Genomic DNA, 26,819 nt, shown 5'->3' on the forward strand with positions numbered 1-26,819 from the left:
TACCGATATTATCGATAGTTTTTTCTTAAAACTATCGATACAATCGACAGTGGAAACTATCGATATCTACCAAACACTATGTTAATTCGTTGTTTACATCCAATGTCAAACGAAAACTTAACTTGTAGTTCAAATTGTGTTATTTAATTTCAAAGCTATCGATAATATCGGTGATAAAATAATTTGGAAGTATTGAAACTATCGATAGTGTTGTGAATTATCGATATACTCCATATTTTTTTGTTATCGATGCTATCGATAGATTGTCGAAGTTTAACCAACACTAAATTAACAGTTAAATTAATTTTTAATGGAAAACATGCAATGTATTTGTGCTAAAGAGAAGAAAAACAGCGAAAAAAACGATAAATGTAAAAAAATTCGATTTTTTTTTACTTTTTTTCAAAAAAAAATCACTAAACTTTCAAATAAATTGTTCAAAATTGCTTATAATGTCTTTCTACTGGTAGCAAATAACGTTTGAGCAGAATTTTTAGCAATATAAATATTGTTTTTGGTTGAAAATGACTAAACAGTGGGAAACTCTCAAAATAATTGAAAAAACTTTCAAAAAAAATTTTGTTCGAAGTCGTACCGATAAATCGAAAAACTAATGACGCCAATCGATTTCTCGGGTCCGAAATAGGGCGAAACAGTTATTCGCGCGCCTGTCAAGAATTTCGACTTGCACAGTGTTATTAATGAATATTGGAATATTGTTTATCTTTTCATTTGTAAAGTTTATATGTGAAGATTTTGTTTCATTGAGTTTGATACGCCATTTTTCGGTCCAATCTCTGACTGTGTCGACGGCATTTTGCAGCTTTACTGCTGCCTTAGAGACACATTTGTCGGGTACCAAAATTGCGGTATCATCTGCAAAAGTAGCCATTATGGTGTGATTCCCAACTGGGATATCCCTTGTGTATAGTAAATACAGGGTAGGACCTGGGACACTTCCTTGTGGTACACCGGCTTCTATTTTCTTCAAATCCGAATATTCTTGATCGTACCTTACTCTAAACAATCGGTCTGAGATGTACGATTTTAATATTTCATAGTACTGTCTGGGAAGATCCCTTTGCAGTTTGTACTCAAGTCCCTCATGCCAAACCTTGTCAAAGGCTTGAGCAACATCTAAGAAAATAGCTGAACATACTTGTTTTTCTTCTAATGCTTTTTCTATTACATCCGTTATTCTATGAACTTGGTCTATCGTGGAATGTTTATTTCTAAAGCCAAACTGATGATTTGGGATTAACCTTCTTTCTTCTATAATTTTGCTAAGTCTCTTCAGAAGCAGTTTTTCAAAAACTTTTGCCATAATTGGTATAAGCGACTTAAATGATTGCAACAAAAACGCTCCCATAAAATCGTTTAGGAAATCTTGATATCAAAATAAAGAACAATAATAAAAACTCATTTAAAAAAATTTGATTTTAGTTCGCTTCCAGAAATATGGTCACCATATGTATTGAGTAACTTATTAAAAATAACAGTTCACTTTGTGAAAATAGTTGGTTTATAAAAAGATTGCAAAGATTTTTCTCTTGGATTGAAAAAAAAAAAAAAAAAACATGATTTTGGGCACGAAAACATTAAAACATGATTTTAGTTAAAAAAAAAAAAAAACATGAAAATCATGATTTCTGGCAGCCCTGTTTTGGTTCTTCCTTGTTGACCAGTGTTATTTACATTCATTAAAAAATATAAAAATGACTAAGTAGATGCAGTCACTAGCCATGATAGAGCACCAGCTCAATCCGTTATCGGGACGACATAAATAATGCTCCTTCCTTTATCAGTCATTTAGTTTTTATCAATTTCGATAGCCAGGAAGAAGAAAAAAAAGTCTTTGTTCTTATTTAAATTTTTTAATATTAACTTTTAATTCTTAAAATCCAAAAAAAAAGATAAAATGCAACAAAAATTCTTGTAAAAAATCTTTAAGTAAATCCACTTTCCATGGAATGTTCTTAAAACTAGAAATTTTTATATAAACTAAAAATTAAAAAAAAACAAATACAAATAAATTTCAAACACTCTGAGCTGCATCTTCCGGATTCGTCTCAAACACAATAACCTCTCGATTCTCATAGGCCCAAAATTTATGAAACTCAATCAAAATCGATACAACCGTCTCAGCTTGTCCACTGAAAATGACAATCATCGTCAAATACAAAAGATTTTAAAGAAAAACAAAAAAAAAAACCATACCAATTAATCAAATCCTGCAGCGTTATCTTATACGGATCCTTCGACTTGACCATATCAAATATCTCATCCTTCAAATCCTCAAAACTAACCGGCTGAGCATTCTCCGCCCTAATCTGCTCTTGAATACCCTTAAAAAAATAGTGCAACGTCGACGCCGTCAAATACCCTTTATGCTCCACATCCAATATCCTAAAAAGATAATGCAACGACTGCGGCTCATGCCGATTGTCCAGCGCCAACACAAAGTCCAAAAACGTCTTATAATCCATTTCCCCATCATAAGTCCGACATTCGTCAAACACCCTATCCAAAAATACCGACGTAAACGTCCCCGTTCCATACCCAGCCAATTCCCCCCTACTCAACATTCCATTGTGATCCTTGTCCAAATTCAAATAATTCCCATAAACAGTCAACGCGGACGGCGCCGAAAACCAATTCATTTCTTGGCTCTCTTTGGGCGCATCCTCATCTCGCAACTCCAACAATTCGGCCAACAATCCCGACGCCAGAATGTCACGAATTCGAATCTTCCCAGTGTGCAACGGGTCCAAAAAGAAGAAGAACTTCTTCACCACCGTGCAAACATAGAAACTATGAAACGACTGTTCGACGACATTCAACTGCGACAGTGTCGGAATAATGTCGATTATATAATTCTCCATGTCGATTTCTCGCAGGTAACCCTGCCCATTGTAATCGTACACGGACAAGCCAATGCGTCCTTGTTGGAGCCATACTTTGCGCATTGTGTAATTGAATACGGATGTTATCTCGACTTTGGCCGGATAGCCAGAGGAGGATTGCAATTTGGCGAAAAGGGTGGCAGTTAGGTATTTGCGACATTTGTCAGTGACAGAGTCGCGAACTTTGAGATAGTCATCGTAGCCAATTAATTGTTGGCCGATCGGAGTGACTTGGGAACTGTTTTTTTCGAGTATTTCCCAGAGGGAATTTAGTTCTTCATTGTCGAGGAGTTCTTGGGTGCGTTTTTGGAGGAAGAGGGAATGAGCTTCTTTGCGGAGGTTTTGGCGAATGTTGTTGGTGCATGGGTCAGGGGGTTTGTAGTAGAATTTGGGGATTGTTTGGAAGGTGGGATGGGATTTTTTGTTTGAAAGTGGGATGGGATTGTTGAGTTGGTCGGAGGTGGGTTTTTTGTTAGGGAGGAGGAGGTTTTCGAATTCTTTGACAATGTCTGGGTCGAGTTCCATTGTTGTTTGAGGATTTTCTTTTAGAATGCTTATTGAGATGTTTATTTTTAGCAATTTTAGGATGAAAAATTTTCTTTTCAAGTAAAATAGAATACAAACAAAATAAAAATTGAGAAATGTCAAGCGAGAAATGTCAGTTTGACATTTGGTGACAAGATCCACAAATTATACAGTGATGCCAAATATGAAATTTTTTAAAAATGTTGCCTATTTTTTGGCGAGGTAAAAAAGATCTACTTTAAAGGTTAAAACAGAATGAACAAGTGACAACAACGTCTATGCAACTAAATGAGTACTTTTTTTTGTAAGGCCTGGTACGCAGTTCGAGATAAATTTTATGTCGAATTCCTTTCAATTTTTTGAATCGCCTCAAAAAAATTGAATTTTTGGTGTTAAAAAGGAACATGAAAACAGACCAAATTCTTTTTGCGATTGTATGTGTGTCATTTGACAACAATTTTTACACGAACGTTAAGCTGAAACCAAAACAATTTCTGCAAAATAAAACCAGATTCCTTTGATCAATAATTTTCTTTATTTTCTTCGGTAAAATACATTTATTTTAATCAGAATCAAACGGAAATTGCAGTTATTATTAAGATCTGAGTGAAGATGAAGTAGAAGGTTAATTATTTTGGCCGTATGCTGTGGTTTTACAGAGAAAAAATTTCGTGAAGACAATCACGAGAAGAAAAGTCACAGTAATTTGACTTTTTCACAAGAAATATGCCAGGAAAAAATATATTTTGATCGTACATTGTTTCTTTTTATTTTTTTCATATTTTTCTGCAATAAAAATACGATATACGATTATAATTTACTCTTTATTTGAAGTTGGTATTCTCAAATAAACAAACAACACGAAGAAAACTTTCAGCTTGACGTTTGAGAAATGTCAAATGTTCCAAGTATGTGTGCAAATCCATGTAAATCTATCAAAAAAGAGGGATTAAAAAAAATTCGAATTCTGCTTCGTTTGAGGCGAATTTTTTTTCTATGGAACATGATTTTCAGAAAAAATTCGCTTCGAGATCGCCGAAAATTCGATTTTTTGATTGAAAGGAATTCGACATTAGTTTCCATACAAATTATAGAAACAATTTAGCTGAAATGCTAAAATGCATCCCATACAAAATATCGGTAAACCACTTTTTACCGAAAATGAGGTAACAGGTGTTTTTTTTATTACCATCGGTCTTAACTGGACAAAAAAAAAACACAGTCAGGGCTAAGCAATTTACATGTTAAATACAACAACATTTTAGTCCCTTGCGCTCCCAAATAGCACAACAGCTTCTGTAAATTGAAATCGAGCAGGTTCTACTTTTTATACAGCTTGTAGGTATTAAGCTTGCTTCAGAATTTAAGTGCTTATAGAAGTTCGGACTTGTTTAACAACTTCTAATAAGTTGCTTAAATACTATTAAAGAAACTAAGACGAAGAAAGCTTATTTTTTTTATAAGCCTGTTTAATGAATTTATAGAAGCTTTACAGAAATTACCAAGTTTTGTATTTGATTTTTGGGTTTGATATTAAATAATCTAGCTCGGGCACTTTTTGGTTTTGACATTGAATAATTTAGCTCGGATATTTTTTTGCTATTTTAACTGATTAAGTTTTTGATTTCATTAATGAAAATACTAGGATGGCCGAGTTGGTAGAGTGGTAGACTACCACCATCAAGCAGAGACGAAGTTCGATTCCTGGGTGTGGTAAAAAATTATATGCTTTTAAAATTATTATTAATTAGATATACTAAAAACTAATGGAATGTTATATATAATATCAGATCAAAAGATAAAATTCAGGATTTAAAACCAGTTAAAAAAGAATTCTTTTTGTTTTTGTAGTTTTTTTTTTTTAATTTCGATAAGACATGTATTAAAGAGCTATACAAGCTCTTCCAAAGCTATCTGTCAAATCTCAAAACTTCGGTAGAGCTTCGGTAAAGCTTCGTTTAAGATCCTTATAGAGAGTCAAACTAGTATAACGTTCTCCTTTTTCCAATCCCAACAACCTTACTAAAGTTTAAAAGAAGCTGAAATGTAGCTTTTGTAATACCTTAACCGAAGCTGAAATGTTAGTTGTCTAATTTTGCTTTATGCCATTTTGCTTCATTATGAAATGAACCCCACAGGCAGATTTATTAGTGTGTAGAACATAAGCCCTGGGAGACTTTATGATCACCTAGTCATCGAGATCATAACACAGCCGATCAAAAGGAAGAAAAAGAAGGGGAAGGAAAATAAGAATACCCACTACCAATTTCACTTTTATAAAGGTTTATAGAAGCAACATTATTATCGGTAAAGCTTTATAGAAGCGAAATTGTACGTTAGATGGAAAACTGTTTCTATGTTGGGCTAGATCGTTTCATTTTGATGATCTCTATAAAGATAATTGGCTATAATGAAGCTAACCTTAAGTATCATGCCAATCATTAATTATGTATATGAAAAGCGAAAGCACAATTAGATTGGGAGGAAGAAATAAGTTAATTTAATTTGTCATCTGACATAACTTGACCTTGAATTCAAATTTTCACTCGTAGCGCATTTCAATCTTATCAATACTAAATATTTAAGGTTAGCTTTATCGATAGCAAAACGTCCGCTTTTGCAGCAATACGAGGAAAAACAGTATTAGGAACTCGCACGATTATTGTCCTTAAAGGTAAAAATATTAATTGAAGTTTGTCTCCTCTTCTTTTAACGGCTATGCCATTTTACAGAAACGTCAATCAAAACCTCTTACTACAAACGACAGTATTAAATGCGTAATAAAAGTGATTAAATTAATTAAGTATTCATTATATAATAAGGCGTTATAGACGGAATTTTCTTGCATGCAATTAAAAACAACTCGATTGTCATTGAACTCCATTCACCGCCGCCGATATTCACATGCCATTTATAACATAACCAAAAACCTATACTCAAAATTCAAGTCATTTATAAGTTATTCATAATTTCAACTGTTATTACTACCATATCTTATTTTAACATCAAAAATAACCTTTTATTAGAACCTACATACATATTTTGAGTTGAAAATTATTCATTAAAATATCAATACTTATATGTATATCTTTGTTTAACTCGCATTTAATTGTCCATCAAACTATAAAGTGACATGATGTATCCTTTTGACAAGTTCGATTGAGAGAATTAAATGCTTCTATTTTCAGATATAATTTCAACCTCATACTCTCTTCGTCTTCATGCATTTATATAGTAAATATAACCTCAAATTAAATTTTGTTTTCGACAATTCAAAAGCATTTTAAGATGAATAATTAATTCTGTTCTCTGACGTCTGGAAACGCACAAACACACAAAATAAGGTACTATGGAAAATGAAAATGTGTGTAGATAGTTTGTATATATAACCTTCAAAATGTCCAACCATTCCCCAAAACTATATAGACCATCAATTACTTCAACGAACATTTCAATTATAAGAAATTTATCTTCTTATTGATATTTATAATGGTCTCAGCAATTAGAGAGAGATATGGAATATGGTTATCTTTAAACACATTAATACGCCCAGATGATGATATCACATAGAAACGTAAGTCCAACGTTACATCACCTAAAAAAAAGTTATATAGAAACCCCATAGAGAGAGAGAGACAAAAATTGGGTGTAAGAAAACCTTAATCCCATTTATGGCCACAAAACATCACATAAAAGCTTGTCCAACAAGCACCAGCTGAGAATAATTTATTAGACCAATTAAGCCGAAAATATTTTGAAAAGTAAACTTAACCTACCTTTATACTCTACCATCATAAGGATCTTTACTTTACGCGTTTTTTACCTTATAATTTCCTCTCTAGCCCGTTTAAAGAGATACCTTTACCTACGCTTATTTATTGAGCTTCATGTCAGTCAAAGTCATTTTATGGTTGATTTAAGGATTTTTAGTTTTTTTTGTTTAAAAAGAGTTTGTTGCGTATTGATTAAAATTATAGGTTATGTCCTCGTACTCCTCAAATTAAATAGTGAATTTGTGATGAATAAGATTTATGCATTTCTACTATCATATCGCAGGATGAATATCTACTCTCTATTGGAATGAAACACACCTGTGACCTGTGAGTAGGGCTCATCTCATCTTACCGGTCTGAATTGTGTTAAATTATTGATATTTCAATCTACGCTGTGTCTAGAGAAATCATCATTTGGGACATAGTTCCTGGCTTATAAATACATACGTCTGTTGGGTTATCATTATTTGATGGGGTTGCGAGAATTGAAATTGATTACATTTTGAAGGATGAATTATGTTACGTACCTATATACAAGAGGACTTTCTCTGAAATTTTGAATATATTTTTAATAGAAAGAAAAATTTAAATATTCCTTAAAACAAAAAATACCATGTTGATGTCCAAGAAAAACTTTTATCACTTTATGATTTTATAAAAAGGCATTTTATGAGCGCATTTTATCAGTTTAGTGCTAGGCGAACACATGCGATTTTAGTCGCGCGATTATTCAGTCGCAAAAAAGGATTTCAATGCCTGTGCACACACATGCTTCCCGCGATTAAAAACTTCAAAATTGTGTCTACAGTCATTGAAATTGTTGTCATCTAATTTGCGACTGAATAATCGCGCGATCAAAATCGCATGTGTGCGCCTAGCCTAAAACATCGTCGTAACTGACGCGACGGATTCGAAGGGTCTTAGGAGGTTTATGGGGGAAAGATTATAATTGGAATTAAAACGTCATCTCAAATGAAACAAAACTTTTGCCTTCAATCGCTAACTATAGGTTAACTTTAAAATAAAATCACTGCAACTAAACACCTCCCCAAATCTTCATGTCCATACCTTATCACGGGAGAGAACAGTAACCCCCTTCAACAAAACCCTTTTAATTTTGGTAAAATTCAAAGTTCAATTCAATTATCCCATCCCCCATCATCATAAACGTCATCATCATCATCATCATATGATTTCCTTTCAAGGCCGGACAAGGGTTGGTCGGTCAATACAATTCCAAAAGAGGTCGCATAACCGGTTTATGCCATTCAAAATAATTGTCAATGATGCAGCAGTCATATTGCTGCAGTTCCAGTTTGCCATTGACTTTTGCTTGACTTGACTTGGCAGTGCATCCGTTGTCCATAAAATTTCATTGTAGTAGGTAAATTGCTTCCAAATCAAACGAACGACGAAAGGAAGCTCAACTATAAAAGCAAGCAATACATTCATAAGAGAGAGGTCCTTTCTTCCATTATAACACTCTTTCTGAATTTCTTGCTATTTTACTTCCTTAATATACGTACAGAAAGTGTACCTCTATAAACCTGTGTGTATGATGGCGCTCATAACCATAATCATTTCAAAAAGTCCTGCATTATTGTGTTAAGAATTTTCGACGAACGACCAACCGACAACGAGTCAACAACAAAACACTATCAGAAGAAAATGATTCCCAAGGACACAAAGGACGAAAGAGAAGAGTGAAAGACTTGCTTGGATGGACATTTCTAACTGACGACACGACAACGATGGAAGATTGAGAAGGAGGTGTCCTTTCTTGTCCACTTTATTTTCTGTTTGCCAGTTGAATAAACCATACATGGATTGTGACCTTTCTGAAGACATTATTTTTGTACCTTTATATAGTAAATATACTAGTGCTAGAGCACTCCAATTATGACATAGGAACTGCATTAAGTGATTTGCCAAGAGATTGGTGGTCGATGGTGTGTACCTATATTGTGTTGGTTTTTAGAGGGGACATCACTTATCCGATAGCATCGTAAGTAAGTTGTGGAACATTGATTTATTGTTGTTTAACAATAAAACATTTCTTTAGCATTGTGTTGAGGTCAAAGTGTTATTGAGTGGACAATACGAAACTACTGCGATGCACAATGTTGAATTCAATTTCAGTGCAGTAATTTTATAAATTGCACTCAAAAAGGTAGGAAATATTGTTAATAGATTTTTTTTATAGAAAATGTATCTTAAACGGCCAAAATATAAACTTGCCTATCGAATGAATATTACAAAATAATTTCAAATTATAACATATTGTAACGATGAATTACCGAACTACTTTTAAGATAAAAGTCTGAACACACTACCTGCTACAGTAAAGGTAGAAATGTGAACGGACCTTTAGTAATTAAGAAACTACCCTCTGAACGCATCCAAAGAAATTCCCTCGACTGCTGAATATCCCAAAATATCCCACTGGACTGGAAGTATGAAGCGCCCCCTCTTGGAAAGGAAGCTTCGAGAAGCAAAGACGAGAACCTTCGAAGACATTCTCGAATTCCGAATTTCAGGTATAAAAGGGCAGCGTGGACACCGACCGGACACAGTTTAATCTTGAAAGTGAAAGAGTACAGTACAAAGTGAAATAAAGTGTTGCGAATTGTTAGTAGTAAATAAAGTGATTTAAAAGTGTGTTTGTTTGAGCGAATAATAAAAGTAAATTGAGTTGAAATAAAGTGTGTTCTTATTTGAACGGAAATATAAGTGGAAATTAAATAAGTTTTATTGTGAACCCGGAATAAAACATTACATTGGTGTCAGAAAAGTGGAATAAAACTTATTTATTTGTGCGAATCAGATAATTTCGCGAATAAAATAAAAAGTGCGCGTGTGTTTTAACAATAAAAAAAAGTGTAAAACATTTTGAAATAAGTAAAAGTGCTCGCGTTTTGAAAAGTTAAAATGGGTAAAACACTAAATCAGTTAAGTTTGACTGAGCTTAAGGCGGAATTGACTAAGCGAGGTCTTCCTACTGCTGGATCGAAAAATGACCTCATTATTCGTCTGCAGGATTATTTAACCCAGAAGAACGAAAATTTGGATACATTTCAATTCGAAGTTGAAATGACAGAAGAACAAGTAAGTAATACTTCCGATATGTCGTCCATGGTGGCTGTTCTCCTTGCCAAATTGGAAGAACAACGTAATGAACAGAAGGATGAACAGAAAAATCTTCTTGAACAAATTGAGACACAACGCAAGGAACAGAGAGAACAAATAGAAAAACAACGCACAGAGCAAAAGAGTGAACAACAGAATCTTCTCGAAAAAATGGAGAAACATCTAGAAGAACATCGCGATGAGCAAAAGAACCTTCTAGAAGAACAGAAGAATATTTTAGAGGGAAAGCTTGGTGATTTCGAGAAGAAGTTCACTGCTCTTGACGTGTCGAAGAAAACAAAGAAAAGCTGTTGGCAATGGACACAAAGTTCGAAGAGAAATTCCAAGACATTACTAAAGAGTTGGACAAGGTTCGAAAAATTAAGGTGCGAGAAAGTTCTGGTGAGTATTTAAAGAAGAAAGAAATCCATCCACCAACCTTTGATGGACAAAGTTCTTCTTCAATCTACAAGAAACAGTTTGAGGCAGCTGCCACAACCAATGGCTGGGATGACGAAGACAAATGCATAGCGCTGACTCTTGCTCTTAGAGGTCCTGCTGCTGAGTTATTACAAACTTTACCACCAGAGAAGAATGGTAACTTTAACGCTCTTGTTCAGGTAATTGAAAAACGCTTTGGAGATGGCCATATGCAAGAAGTCTTCCGCGTCCAACTGAATACAAGAGTCCAGAAAAGAGGAGAAACTCTGCAACAACTCCAAGCTGATATTGAAAGGTTGGCTCATCTGGCATATCCGAAAGCAGGAGACGATATTATCAGTCAGTTTGCGACAGAAGCCTTTATTCGTGCTGTATCTGATACAAATCTCCAGCGAGTGATTCGGACAGCCGGAAAACATTCCCTTCCTGAAGCATTAGCGTTCGCACTAACTATGGAAGCAGCAGAACAGGCTTCTCAAGGCGTTCATCGGGTAAGAGAAGTTGCAGTGGAGGAATGCTCTTGTCAAAAACTCGCAATCCAAAGAAACCAGCGAGATGGAGCTGCTCGATGCTGGAACTGTAACAAGACCGGACATCTCCAGCGGCAGTGCAGATTGCCAACAAGAAGAACTGCTTGCCAACACTGTGGAAACAGGAATATTGCCCAACAACAGGTAAGCGATACAACCAACACTCATCCTCAACTTGATTCCCATTCGGGAAACGAGTAAGAACCAACTTCGAGGGACAGAAGCTGGTTTCTGGTATCGATGGCCCCAGAACCACAATTCAAGTCTCACAGACTAAACGAGACAACAAAAGTCTGACAGTGGAGGCGACCATAAACAACAAACAACACGTGGCTACAATTGACACCGGTGCCACCGCCTCTATTGTACGAAGAGACTTGGTGAAGATGACATGGCTACATAACACCAACAGCTACCGTCTGAAGACAGCCACAGGAGAAGCAGCAAGGGTGTACGGTGAAGTTCGTCTTACGATCCGTATGGCAGGGCTAGAGTTTTCGCATGTGTTTTTGGTGGCAGATATATGTGACGAGTGCATCATTGGAATCGACTTCATGAAGGACAATGAAATCATTTTGGATATAGGTAATCAAGTCCTGAAATACAGAAATGTGGAGATCCCAATGGTCTATGGCAACGAAAATTCAACAACAATTAGAACTGTCATCAAAGAAGATATGTGCTTGCCTCCTTCTTCAGAAGTTTTTGTGTGGACGAAGTTAAAGGGGAACTGTGGAAGCCATCGATACCTCATGGTCGAACCAGAAGTTGAGCAAAGTTCCGAAAACATCTTCATCGGGAAGACTCTTGTGGCACCAAAGAACAACATGGTACCTGTACGGATACTTAACATCAAACCGTACCCAATCAAGCTTAAGAAAGGAGAAGTTGTTGGGCAATGTGAATCTGTGTCCGCAATAACTAAGATCAATGAGATGGACATACAGATGACTATGAACTCTGAGAAACTAAAGACTCAAATACTCAAATCAGACAACTTGAGTCAACATCAGCTTAATGTTGCTGGAAGGCTTCTTCATGAATATGCTGATATCTTCTCTTCACCCAGCGGGCAATACGGCCGAACACAACTGGTGCAGCACCGAATCGATACAGGAGACGCTAGGCCGATTCGTCAACCAGCAAGACGTCTCCCCTTGGCCAAACAAGGTGAAGTTGAAGAAATGATATCGACAATGAAGAAAGACGGGCTGATCGAAAATTCCAAAAGCCCTTGGGCATCACCGGTAGTTCTCGTCAAAAAGAAGGATGGAAGCACTCGATTTTGTGTCGACTACCGCAGACTGAATGATGTGACGAAGAAAGACAGCTACCCACTGCCAAGAATCAGCGATACTCTAGATGCAATGGAAGGAGCACAATGGTTTTCGACTTTGGACTTGAAGAGTGGCTACTGGCAGGTAGAAATCCATCCAGAAGATCGAGAAAAGACGGCTTTCTCCACAGGAAATGGTCTGTGGCAGTTCAATGTCATGCCGTTTGGGCTATGTAATGCCCCAGCTACTTTTGAGCGCTTAATGGAGTGCGTTTTAAATGGATTAACCTGGAAATCTTGCCTAGTCTATTTGGATGATGTCATCGTTTACGGGAAAACATTTGATGACCATTGTGAAAACCTAAAGGCTGTATTCCAGAGGCTACGAGAAGCACATCTTAAGTTAAATCCAAAGAAATGTGCACTTTTCAAGACCGAGGTTAAATATTTGGGGCATATCATCTCATCCCAAGGAGTAATGACTGATCCAGAAAAAGTTGACACTGTGAAGAATTGGCCAACCCCTCAGGACAAGCATCAACTTCGGAGTTTCCTCGGTCTGGCAACGTACTATCGACGGTTCGTGAAGGATTTTGCGAGAATCGCCAAAAGCTTGCACCAGCTTACGGAGAAGGGTAAACCCTTTAAATGGTCAGGTGAGTGTGAGAAAAGCTTTCAGGAACTGAAGCTACGGTTATGTGAAGCTCCTGTGTTGGCCTATCCGACTCCAGGCAAACAATTCATCATTGACGCAGATGCAAGTAATGTTGGAGTTGGTGCTGTTTTATCGCAAGTTCATGACGGAGAAGAAAAGGTCGTTGCCTATTTCAGCAAGGTACTCTCGAAACAAGAAAAAAACTATTGCGTGACCAGAAGGGAACTTCTAGCTCTGGTATTGGCAACAAAGCACTTCCATAAGTACATCTATGGACAGAAGTTCCTTCTTCGCACAGATCATGGTGCACTAAATTGGCTTTTGAACTTCAAAAATCCAGAGGGTCAAGTAGCAAGATGGATCGAGATACTCCAGACGTATCAATGTCAGATTCAACATCGAAGAGGAAAGCTACATTCAAATGCAGACGCATTATCTCGGCGCCCGTGCAAGCAAGACTGCAAGCATTGCACACGGCTAGAGGAAAAGGAAGTTGTCGCTGTAAGAAGAACGAGAGCTGATCCCATTTGCGGCTGGAGTAATGAAGAACTCAGGATGGCCCAACAGGAAGATTCGGACATCGAACCCATCCTTGCATGGAAGGAACATGAAGAGAAACCAGAATGGGCCGACATCTCCGACCGAAGCCCCAATCTCAAAGCATATTGGGCACAATGGGACTCACTTCATGTGCAAGAAGGGTTACTCAGGCGTAAGTGGGAATCCGCAGATGGTAAATCTTATGTAATGCAACTAATCGTACCTCAGTCAAAGGTTAATGATGTTCTCCGAGAGATGCACGAGGGAACTTCTGGAGGCCATTTAGGCATCAACAAGACGCTGGAAAAGGTACGCCAGCAATTCTACTGGTTACGTATGAGAGAAGACGTTGAAAAGTGGTGCCGAAAATGTGATACTTGTGCCGCTAGCAAAGGACCAGCTAGAAAAATGCAAAGCAAGATGCATCAGTACAATGTGGGCACACCTTTTGAGAGGATTGCAATAGACGTGGCAGGTCCTTTTCCCGAAACCAACAAAGGAAACCGGTATATCCTCGTAGTGATGGATTACTTCAACAAGTGGCCTGAGGCATTTTCCATCCCAAACCAGGAAACCAAAACAGTTGTGGATAAGATTGTCTTTCATTGGGTGAGCAGGTTCGGAGTACCCATGGAACTTCATTCCGACCAAGGAAGGAACTTCGAATCTAAGATTTTTCAAGAGGCTTGCTCACTCCTTGGCATCAAGAAGACGCGAACAACACCGCTTCATCCACAATCTGATGGGATGGTTGAGCGATTTAACAGGACACTTAAAGAACACCTGTCAAAAGTAGTCAACGATAATCAACGAGACTGGGATCGACATATTCCATTATTCTTGATGGCTTATAGAAGTGCAACACATAGTTCCACTGGACATACACCATCGGAAGTCCTTTTTGGTTCTACAATACGGCTGCCAAGTGAGATAAAATTCGGATGTGTTCCAAATGAGCCACAGGAAATAGATGAGTATGTTGATAACCTGAAAGAAACACTGGCTGACATTCACCAACGGACAAGGACAAATATAAAAGCGTCTAGTGACAGGATGAAAACAAGATATGACGCGCGAGCGACAGCAACAGGGTTTCAAGAAGGAGAACTTGTGTGGTTTTACAATCCCCACCGACAAAAGGGACTATCACCGAAGCTACAACAAAACTGGGAAGGCCCTTACACAGTAATAACCAGAATCAACGACGTGGTTTACCGTATACAGAGAGGGGTAAGAGGCAAATTAAAGGTAGTTCATTGTGACCGTTTACATCGTTATAATGGTGAAAGAAGCAATGGAGTTGTTCGGGACGAACAATCCTAAGAGGGGGGCAATGTAACGATGAATTACCGAACTACTTTTAAGATAAAAGTCTGAACACACTACCTGCTACAGTAAAGGTAGTAATTAAGAAACTACCCTCTGAACGCATCCAAAGAAATTCCCTCGACTGCTGAATATCCCAAAATATCCCACTGGACTGGAAGTATGAAGCGCCCCCTCTTGGAAAGGAAGCTTCGAGAAGCAAAGACGAGAACCTTCGAAGACATTCTCGAATTCCGAATTTCAGGTATAAAAGGGCAGCGTGGACACCGACCGGACACAGTTTAATCTTGAAAGTGAAAGAGTACAGTACAAAGTGAAATAAAGTGTTGCGAATTGTTAGTAGTAAATAAAGTGATTTAAAAGTGTGTTTGTTTGAGCGAATAATAAAAGTAAATTGAGTTGAAATAAAGTGTGTTCTTATTTGAACGGAAATATAAGTGGAAAATAAATAAGTTTTATTGTGAACCCGGAATAAAACATTTGGTTAATTCGCTTAGACGTGTTATTTCAGAGTAGTCGAGTTTCAGTTTTTGAACCATTTTATTTTGAAATTTTAGTGTTATAATTTCTTGTTCAAATCTGTACGTTAAAAAAATTATTTATGATTTTTGCCTCTAGGGGGCGCCATGTCCATATTGATAGGTTGTCACCTATTTTATGTCTATTACACAAGCAAAATGTTTTCACTGATACCTTATATCTCAAAATATTATTAGCAGTTAAAAAGTTATGACGGAACAGATGAACATACGTTCATACAAAAGCCCCATTTTTGGCTTTTCTGTAGTCGGAGAAATGTTTTGCTGCTTCTCGACTTATTCCTTCTAGGTTATCAAGTCGCAAACGTATTTTGAAATAGTATGGATGGAAGTGAGGTCTGAGGTGAAGTCTCTCAAGTTAATAGAGGTTAATTTCTAACTCTAGCAATACCTTTAACAATTTTCTAGTACATAATTTCCATTGCGGAAAGGTGCCTTAGCTGAGATTTTCTGTGTTTGTTAGGGTCGTTGAAGTCTTCTGGCAAGCTTCTTTGAAGGCATTTTAGTAGTACCTACTTGTGTTGTCTCATGTTGAATTGCTTAGCACTTTCTTGTCGTGAGTCTACTTGAATCTCATTAGCTCGTTAAAGTTGATGAAGATATAATTTCCGGGAGTGTCAATGTGCTTCAACAGTGTCCCGCTGACTAACTATCTTATCCTCTAGTTAATTTAAGGCATTTGATGACTCGAACATTTTGCGGAAGCGGATCGAATTTTCGAACTATCGAATTCAAATGTAGACTTAGTAGTCAGCGTAAAGCAGAATTTCAAATTCACTTGCATTTAGTTGGTAAAGGCGGTCAGTATGCTGTTGTAGAGTGTACAGTAATTATTCAATTTTTGAGCTTTTAGCAACTCCAGCTCTGATGGACTTTTCCGTTGATTGTAGTTTCCAAAACTGAGTGCCTTCATTGCGTAAGAGTAGCATTTTCCAATTTTAAATCTTTCCTATTCAATAAAGCCTTTACTTCGTTATTCAAGCAAATTCACGGTTCCAGAGAGAATGCGTTTGAAGTTGGGAGCACAATAATTCAGCTTCTTCAGATGTTGTTCAAATAGACAATACTGAAAAATAAGGAAGTCTGATTGTGACATCTTTTAGTATTTTATTGCGATAGAATTCACACTCACCATACCAAAAAAATCGAACAAACAAAAGTGTTTTAGAATTTTAAACGGAATACTATGTTAAATTCATATACACATTTCAGAAAGTATAAAAAAGAGTTTAAGTACTGAGTCACAAAACATCAACTTGAAGGTAAAATCGCATTTTATCACAAGAATTTCCAAGTATGTACTTTGTTAACTCTTATGAAATCTTAGAATTTAAAACTTTTATAATGCTTCTGTTAAGCCTTCCTGAGAATCACTTTTCTTATAGAAGGGATAGGTAATTTAAAAGTAAATACAGATTTCTAACTGAACTTCGATAAGACTTCGGTAAGTGAGCTTATAAAACTTTAAGTAGAAACTTTATAAAAAGTTTCTTTAAAAGGGGAAACCGACGAAGTTACGAATACCAGAGTTACGGGCGACAGAGTTACGAGCGTCAAAGTTACGCGAAACCGAAGTTACGAAAAACTAGAGTTACGAATTCAAAAGTTATGTTAAGCTATGACATGTGATTTTTGGGTTGGCAACAATTGCGAGGAACGATATGGAATTATGCAAATACAAACAAGAGATTAACATTTTTCTCATTGGTCAGAACTAAATGAGTTAAGCGAAAATGGGTGTTATTTAATCTTGTCAAATTTTGATTGGATAGGTTTGGATAGCATTTAGTTCTGACCAATGAGAAAAATGTTAATCTCTTGTTTGTATTTCCATAATTCTATATCGTTCCTCGCAATTGTTGCCAACCCAAAAATCACATGTCATAGCTTAACATAACTTTAGAATTCGTAACTCTAGTTTTTCGTAACTTCGCTTTCGCGTAACTTTGACGGCCGTAACTCTGTCGCGCGTAACTCTGTTATTCGTAACTCCGTTACCATTTCCTTTAAAAGCATACCTTAAATTGATCATTAAAAAAGTAGCTATAAAAAATCTTTAAGGGGCTTTATAAAAGATTTATTAATGTTTGTTCTTTTAAAGTGATTAACAATATGTACATATCAGTTATAAATGATATTAATGCTTGTTTGATTATCTTTGACCTAACAACAACTAAAACATGAGTAGGTAATCCTCTAACTTTTCCATTCTGAGGAACCTCATCGTATCTATACCGGACTTTTAATGTAGCTTTTGTAACACCTTACAGTAGGGTTGCCATGCGTCCGGGTTTTCCCGGACATGTACTCTTTTTTGGCTGTGTGGGGGACGTCCGGGATAGTTTCTATCAATTGTCCGGGATTGTACTCTTTTGAAGCCTTTAAAAATCTCACTTTTTGTATGCTACTCTTAATTCATTCCTTATTCAAAAAACGAATAGAGTTCATTAAAAGCGAGGCGTTTTTATTTTGGTCTATTAACTGCTCAATTCTTTTTTGTGTTCTGTTCCAATATAATCAAAACTCAAAAATGTGCGTATGAGTTACTGGTTAGTGAATTCTCTGACCAACAAAAATTTATTTTAATAATTTATTTAAATTTTATTATTTATTACAGTAGGTACCTTATTGTAAGACTCAAGGTGTAAAATTTTAAACGATTAAGGGCCAATTTTTCAATAGTCAGTTAAACAGTCAGTCAGTACTTATTCCTAAGGATAGAGAAAAAATCAATTTTTCAACAGGCAGATATAACTTATTCCTAAGATTAAAACTATCTGATGCTTCTTTCAGAGACGAATAAAAATTATTCTAAGGAATAATCTCAACAAAAATATTGTGTCAGTTGTCAAAGCTGTTTTGTAAGAATTTTGAAAAAAATACAGTGGAACACAAGAAAACAAAAACAATCATGAATAAAAATGACGTTTAATTTTAAATATTTTTGAATTTGACAATTTTTTTTTTGTTATTCTGTAGAATAAATTATTATTGATTGAAAAATTCAATGTTTTTATCTGATTGTTTATGAGCCTAATCACTTTATTCGTCGAACAGTTAACTGACTGTTTATTAGAAGATTGAAAAATTGGCTCTAAATCGTTTTAAATTTTGAGCAATTGGATTTTGATGGAATTTAAATTTTTTTTTTACTGTGACTATGTACATTCCAACTTTTGTAATATTAGCTAAAATTTTTAATTTTATTTTTTTTTGTGAAAAAATAAGAAAAAAATGCTACGGGAACAAGGGTTAAAAATGTGATTTTTAGTTAAATTTTGAAAAGATTGTTCCGCTTTTTTTTTTGTTTTTATAAAACTATGCATTCCTTTTGTCCTAGATTTGTACTCTTTTTTGTGTCCTTATTTGTCCGGGAAAGTCCGGGATTTTACATCTCGATTACTAGTTTCGTCAAAATATATCTGGCAACCCTACCTTACAGAAGCTTCAAGGTTAGCACCTGATCGTTGCTGGAAAATATACATCCGTATTAAGAGTAAGGATATCTACAGAACAAGCTACTTTTACTTGTAGATTCGGACATTTCAAGAAGATTTGACCATGTTTTTGAAAGCTATCCTACTGATGAAGAAAAGAAGTTAAGAAAACGAATAGTCTTGAAATTTTCTGTTCAAATTGGTAACTTACAAATATTAACTTCGCAAAACAAATATCCTTAAAAAAAATAACAAGCTACATTCCCTAGTTGCATATAAATCACAAAAATATTAAGACGATGAAAAGCGCATTTCATCAGGAAACAAAAAATACAATTCCCCATCCTATTAAATCTAACTCCACTTATTTTCTTTTTTTTTCTTTTCCCTCGAATCACTTTATCAGTGGAAAGTTTGTTAGCCACTTCCTTTTTCAAAAAAGATTTCCCATTACTATTTCCCTTTTGAATAAAACAACAAAATCAATGCACTAACGATGAAACTGTGTCGAAGTGCACGAAATTCAATTATTTCCACCGATCCCATTGAACCTCATTACGAGCTTTGTGTACCCAATGCACACACACAAAAACAGCATCACAGAAAAGGAATCGCAAAATGAGCAACTCCTTTACCCATTTATATTGGATGCAGGTGAAAACTCTGCTGTGCAAAAAGGAGATTGCTAGCACTTTAGACTTTGGAGACGATGCACCATCCGGAAGGAATTCTCGAGAAGAAAACAAAAAAAAAAAAAAATAGAACAACTTCACTTCTCACAAAATATCTTTTTTTCTTTTATATTTTTTTTTTTTTTGTTATTTTGGTATTCGCACTTTTTGAAAGTTGTTTTTTTTTTTCTTTAGAATGATCACAACTAGGGTGTTTTGTTGCACCCTTTTGTATTTGTATCTTTTTTCTTTATTTCTAACTCTGTACCTTCATTGTTGACAAGATTCTTTTTTTTGAAAGAGTTAAAAAAAAAGAACAAAAAACCACCACACATTTTGTGTCCCGAAAGACTTGTAACCATTGCCGTGTAGTTTCAACCGACTTCCTGATTTTCACCTCAATTTTTTTTTACCAGTACCTACCTATCTTTTCTTTGGCTTCCATCAAGTTTTCTTTTTCCCAAATCGTAGTAAGTACATTTTGGTCCTGCATAGCTTATACCTCTATAGCCTTTTTTCTATCAACGTTACAGGGAGAAAAGTTATCTAAGGACACTCAAGCGAAATTTTGTTGCCATTACTATTGTTGCAAGTTTTGCATCCTTTCTGATGAGGTTTTGTGGGAGTGCAAGATAGTTCATCCTCACCTGTATTCAAATTCGTTTCTCTTTTTTTTTCAGTATACTTAGAGTTACATATCAGAAAGATGCAGAATGGTTGGTGTTATCCTCAAAAGGTTACACGTACATACACACACATAAAAGGTGCCTTCTTTATACTTTTCGAAGCTGTTTGTGTGATTCTAATATTCTTAAAGACGATTGTTACGTTCCCTACTACACAATGGTTTGAATAATTTTAACAAATATTTCACTTTCTTTATCCTCTTTTTTTTTTCTTTTCTTGGATTTTACTTCTTCTTTTTTTTTTTGTAGAAGTTTGAAAGAAAAATAGTAGTTTTTTCTTTGATTTGACATAAAAAACAACTATTCAAACGAAAGACGATAAAAAAGTTTACCTACATTTTACCTGAAGAATTCCCGGACTGCATTCCATTTGATAAGAACTGAAGAGTGAAGCTTTTAAGTAGTTTCTAAATTCGATTATATTCTTTTTTTTTAATTTGCAAAAAAAAGGCCATTATTTTTCAAAGAAAATCCAATAAACATAACTTTGAATGAGAGTTTGAAGGGAATATTTTTTGTTTAATGAGCCCTGACCCACACAGAATTTTTTTTAGCAAACTGAAAATTTGAAGCATTTCACCAAATAACAAAATGCATTTTATAATTGTTTGTTTTTTCTGCAATTTTGAAAACAGACCGATGTTTTTAATGCGTCCAACAATAATTTTGTTAGAATGGCTTTCAAGTTTTTTTTTAAAGTGTCTATTAAAAAAATGGCTCTGGCAGTTAAAAAAAAATTCTAAAAAATTCTTATATGTAAATCTTGTTTTTGAATTTGAATTTCAAATTATTCTTTTATTATTTTTTACATCCGATAGAGATAATACGTGCGACTAGTCGTGTTTTTTTTTATTTTTCTTAATGACGATGATACGATACAAGATAAAATTTTTTAAAGTAACTTTTTATATCGTTACTATTAAATTTAGGTAGCTGAGTTTCTCAATAAGACTGCCAGAAAACTTCTTAAGAAATTATTTTAAAGTTAAAGCTACATACATCCAATTGCTGAGGGAAATAACGCAACATAAAATGTAATATGATCAAAGTTGATTTAATGTTAAAAAAACTAACATGAAACAACTTTAAATTAAAATTGAAACAACGCCAACGTAAGAAATTTTTTTATTTTTGCCGGACTTCAACTTTAATTGCATTTTATCACAATTATTTCTAACAGTGAGATAGCAAGTTTGTTAAGCATTCGCCTAGTGAATCAAGAGTTGTTCGATCCCCAGGAGCTGCCCATTTTTTTTTTTTTTTAATTGATGATTATTAAATCCAAGTTTGGATTTAAAGGTGTTTTAAAACGGCAAACCACTTTAACTAACGATGTTCTACTTTGATTTTAAAATTTTTGTCTTCAACGCAATATCATTCCGAAAAATAGTTCAATGAACGTGGTTTTCGTTGATTTTAATTTTTTTTTCTTTAAGTGTATCAGTAATTGTATATTTAAGTTACATAATTAGATTAAAATATTTTATGAAATGCCATTTTCATAAAGTATTTGTTCAATTAAGTGAAAAATTTAACAAAGAAAATGTATGGTTCACTGTGGTGTATACGTACTTTTTTTTCTAAAAAAATTAAAAAAATTAAGTTGATAAAATAAATTGGTACCTAGAAGCATTGAATAATAATAACTCATATGGAATATAAATTTGAGTTCTAATTAAGATAAAGCTGAACATATTTTTTATGTTTATTCAGTTTAAAAGTTTTATTGAATTTTTTTTCCGAAAATAAAAAAAATATTGAACATTATTATTTATTGTTTACATTTTCAGTTTATTTTAATTTTTTTTTTTTATATTGAACTCGACTATGTTTTACTTTCATGATAGAATTTGCTAAGAACTAAATATAAAAATGCCAAATAGATACAAAAATTCATTAAGGAGTACCTACCTAATTTTGCGGTTTTTGGAAACCGCTATGTTTTACATTAATTTTTACTATTATTTTCAGAAAATGATCCCTTTGTATCTAATAAACTATTTGAAAAAAAACTGTGAAACAAAAGTTCTGTGTTCTTTTTTTGTTTTATTTCGAGCTTGAAAATTATATTTCTAAAACAATGGGTAAAAAAACTTAAAAAGTAAAAAAAAAAATAAAATGGAGTTTTGGTAAAACACGTAAATTATGTTTAAAAAAATTTTTCAAAAATTTTTTAGCGAGTAAATGTACGAAAAATTGTTCTCTCTAATTTCTGTGGCAACAAGGAAAAACAACATAAGTCAGTTTTTACAACTTTTCAGGAGAGCGTTTTGAAAGTTTGGCTTCCCATAAGGAGTCAATGCTAATGTCATTTTTCTTTTACCTGTAATTCATAAACCGCTTAAGATAAAAATATGAAAAAAATATGGTAGATAGAATCGCTTATTGTGCATCAGATTTTGTGAAAATCTCAATTTCGACATAAGTTGACTTATGTTGTTATTCCTTGTTGCCACAGATTTATTCATTTTTGATCGAGAGTGAAGCGCTGTGCTGCGGTACTGAAAGTGGTTTAGTAGCATTTAACTGCCATCGACGTGGACAGCTTCGTACTACCGCTTCCTATTTTTCAAAGTTCTTGTGTCCCAAACATTTTTTACAAACAGCAAGAAGTTGAGTCATCCTTAAAAAAAAACACTTTATTTTGTTCGAACTTTGTCGAACTTGAGCCCCCTGAGCCCCCCCCCCCAATACGCCACTGGAAATAGACCCCATCACATAAAGAAAATGTTATATCGCTTTAAGTAATTTTAGCATTTTATTTTGCATTTATTTTAAAATTACGGATTTATATTTTTTTAAATTTAAAATTTTAACATTCCAAGCAGCTTGAAAACCTGTGTTTAAATAGATCTTTTTATAGTCTAAGAACCTTGTTACATAGAGAGCGGTTTAAAGTTAATGAACCAACAATTTTTGGCTGCCCTGAGCTCGTAACCTAAATTTAGGGGATGCAACCAAATTTTGACATACTGTGATGTTATCAGTGTTATAAACCCTACAAAACCTAATAAGCTTTTTTAAGGTTTAAAAAAAAAATAGGGTTCAAAATAGTGAATTGAACGTTTCAACCTTTTTAAAGGAAATAACGCTTACATTGTTACCATAACTTCTAAGTTGGCCAAACAATGAAATATTCGGCAGACTAACTCTCACTTTCCATAATAGTCTAAGAGCTTAAAATCTCCATCAAATTTGGTTGGTGATACTTTTCCTTAAAACTATTTTTTAATTCTTATTTTTTAAACTGGAATTTTTTTGAAAATAAATAAACAAAAAAATAAAATTGATTTTTATTTATGTATACATAATTCAATTTGGTAAAACATTTTTAACACATATTTTCAATTTAATTTCATTGCAGGTTCCAACATTAAAGCAGCAATTGCAATTTTAAATTGCATATTAGCTCGTCAATTATGCTTCGAAGATCCATCCTGTTCAGCAATTTTAGAGATAATACCCAGAGTTTGTGGACCCATTCCAGGTAAGTGTGTTGTGACATTAAATGTTATCTTTGAAACAGTTATTTTAGGATGAGGGGATATTCACTTAAGGTTCATCTTCTCATCGTTTGATGTTTGTTTTCTTTTTTTTTTTTCATTAAAACACAATTTTTGTAAAACAATTTTTTCTTCATCCCTTTTACAAAGCTCATCAAGCAAAGTAACTGAGCTACAATTGCTATACTGCAACAGTTCGAGTGCAAGGAACTTTTTTCCAACTTGTTTTATTTTACACTTAAAGGCAGCCACCTAACCTGCTTTTTTGCTGTTGTTTCATCATCGTCATCATCATTATCATCATCATCATCATCATTATTGGAGTTGTAAAAGTCGTAGTGTGTCGTCGTCTTAAAGTGTATCCTGTGAACACGCTCATTATGCATGCAATATTATATAAAGGTACACAGACTGTGTTCCCTTTTTATATTATCTATGTTTTTGTACATGGAGAACGAGAAGAAGGGACACCTTGCGCGACTGAATATTAACTTATCTTGTATATCCAACCATAGCAATGCTGTAAGCTCGTGCCGCTGCTGACGCTCTTTACCTTAATTTTTATGACACAGTCATTTGGAAAATTGCACCAAACAAACTTTTTTAGTTTTTAGTAATATCCTAGTTAAGCTTAGAGTAGAGCTGGGTGTTCTTGTATATAGTGGATTGTGGATATAGAATAGAGTCAAGTCGGGAGTAATTCTCTGCCTGGAGACTCATATATGAATGGTATTTTTTCTTTTAGCTTAGAGATCGTGTTGTTGTTTTTTAAGTGTCCCAATGGCTTTGTGAATTGCATAGAAGTGTTAATTTATTTTGTAAGCTATAAGACTCTCACCTAAAATTCACTTAATGAGAATAAAAATCTTATATTTTTTTTTGCTTCAAACTACAACTTTAAAGTTTCTCTTCACTCTACTTGGGGAAGTGGAATTTGGGTTCATAGTTTGAGGCTCGTACATTTTTCAATTATTTTGAGTAACTTTATTTTCGAATTTCATTCTTATCAGGTGTTTTTAATTCATAAAGTCAGACTTTTTACGTCATTAGATCCTAATTCGGCATTTAGGCTTTCTAATTTATAAAAGCTCATTTCCTATGAGGTCTTTTTTAATTAAAAAATTCAAACATTTTTTCCATGAGGAATTTTTATTGCATTGATTCGTAAAGTCAATTCTTTCATGTGATGAGGTCCTAATTCTTCATGAAAGCTTTTTTATTTCAGAAAACCTCACATTTTCTTCGGTCTTTTTTATTCATAAATTCAAACTTTTTGTGTCATGAAGTCCTAATTCTCTATGAAGAATTTTTATTTTTTCAAATTTCATTTCTTATGAGACCTTTTTAATTTTTAAAGTAAAATTTTTACGCCTTGAGGTCCTAATTCTTCATTAAGACTTTCTATTTTATAAAGTCTCATTTCTTATGAGGTCTTTTTAATTCATAAATTCAAACTTTTTGTGTCATGAGGTCCTAGTTCTTCATGGAGAATTTTTATTTCATAATGCAATATCTTCCATTAGGTCTTTTTAATTCACAAAGTCATATAATTTATATCATAAGGTTCTAGTACTACTAGCAACTTCTTATTTCACTAGCTAATAATTCTCTTTTAATTTAATTTATATTTCATAGAGTCTTAAGCTAAGGTCCTAATTCTCTATGAAGGCTTAAAATTTCATAAAACCTGATCCTCTTGAGTTCTTTGTAGTTTATAAAGTCAAATATTTTATGTCTTGAGGTCCTAATTAATGATAAAATTATCATATTTCATAAAATCTTATCTTTTTGACTCATAAAATCAGTGTTAAGATCCTAAATATTGATTTCATCTATAATGAGGGGTTCATAAAATCAAACTTTTTTTTTCATAAGGTCCTATTCTCTAAGGTGGCTTTTTATTTTATAATGTCTCATCTTACATGAGATTATTTTTGTTCATAAACGCTTACATCATTTCCTAAATCTTTATCAACCTTTTTGCTGCCGTCTTAATTCATAAAGTGAGACTTATAACGTCATGAGGTCCGAATTCTTCATGACGAATCAGGGTCTTCTCATTCATTATCATCGTAATTGGTGCTTCACGTCAACTCATTTTGATATTTATTTAAAGATACAAAGTTGTGTATCAATTTAGAAAGAGTGTTAACTTAACCGGTCACTGTGGCGTATGAGTAACATTTTTTTCTTTATTCATACTACTAAGGCTTTTTTACTGTTTTCTTGACCAAAGAAATAAAACAAACAAAACGGATTTTCTACAAACTTTGTTAAAGAATCTTTTTGCATTACTTTATAATTTCCTTCTGGTGTAAACACTCGTGTAAATGCCCGTAAAACTTATTAACCAACATAATAATTCTTCCTGTCATAATTCCTTTTCTACTCACTGCCACAGTGAACAATAAATGTTTTTGTTTTTCATATCATTTATCCCGGCGTGGTTTATGAAATGAGAAATAAAAAAAAAATACAATATCCTTGCATCGCGGAATTATTTAAAAGCACCAACAATAGCTTTGTATACATCATAACAGCCCCCCCTGGTGGTGGATTGTGGTGTAATACGGAACTAGTAAAGCAGACAAGTGATAACACTTCTCATTGGGACGGCTTAATTATACAAAACTGGTCCCACTGCAATATAGCTTGCATGGAGGCGTTTGCCAGAGAGGGTCCTTGCAAGTTTTGCATTGCACGTCTATACACCAGCTCACAAAGTAGCGCATACCACATCGCAGCGGTAGGTTTTTTTTTTTCCTAGCTCTGGCATCATCACATATATCAGAATTACTTTACGCCACGGCTGACTTGGTTTCGGATTGTTCTGCAAATCAAGAGAAAAATATGAAAATTATTTCCGCCCCATAGAATCCTTGTCAAGA

At 34.3% G+C, this 26,819-nt stretch overlaps 2 protein-coding genes across 4 annotated transcripts in view; one reads left to right on the top strand and one right to left on the bottom strand.

Annotated features, from left to right (window-relative positions):
* The window catches only part of LOC129913187 (uncharacterized), a 542,292-nt gene that overhangs the window by 407,022 nt on the left and 108,451 nt on the right, over window positions 1–26,819 (top strand). For all 3 annotated transcript variants that reach the window (XM_055991737.1, XM_055991736.1, XM_055991738.1), the window contains one exon: window positions 23,793–23,915. In XM_055991737.1, the coding sequence (XP_055847712.1) occupies window positions 23,793–23,915 (123 nt within the window). The remainder of the gene's footprint in view (window positions 1–23,792; window positions 23,916–26,819) is intronic.
* On the bottom strand, window positions 1,925–3,557 carry LOC129913191 (serine/threonine-protein phosphatase 2A regulatory subunit B'' subunit gamma-like). The gene is made up of 2 exons (XM_055991747.1): window positions 2,218–3,557; window positions 1,925–2,153 (listed from the first exon to the last, which is right to left on the bottom strand). The coding sequence occupies exons 1-2, from the start codon at window positions 3,426–3,428 to the stop codon at window positions 2,036–2,038; spliced, it is 1,329 nt and encodes a 442-aa protein (XP_055847722.1). The 5' UTR covers window positions 3,429–3,557; the 3' UTR covers window positions 1,925–2,035.

The sequence above is a fragment of the Episyrphus balteatus genome, chromosome 3, assembly GCF_945859705.1.
Source record: "Episyrphus balteatus chromosome 3, idEpiBalt1.1, whole genome shotgun sequence".
Taxonomy (NCBI): Eukaryota; Metazoa; Arthropoda; class Insecta; order Diptera; family Syrphidae; genus Episyrphus; species Episyrphus balteatus.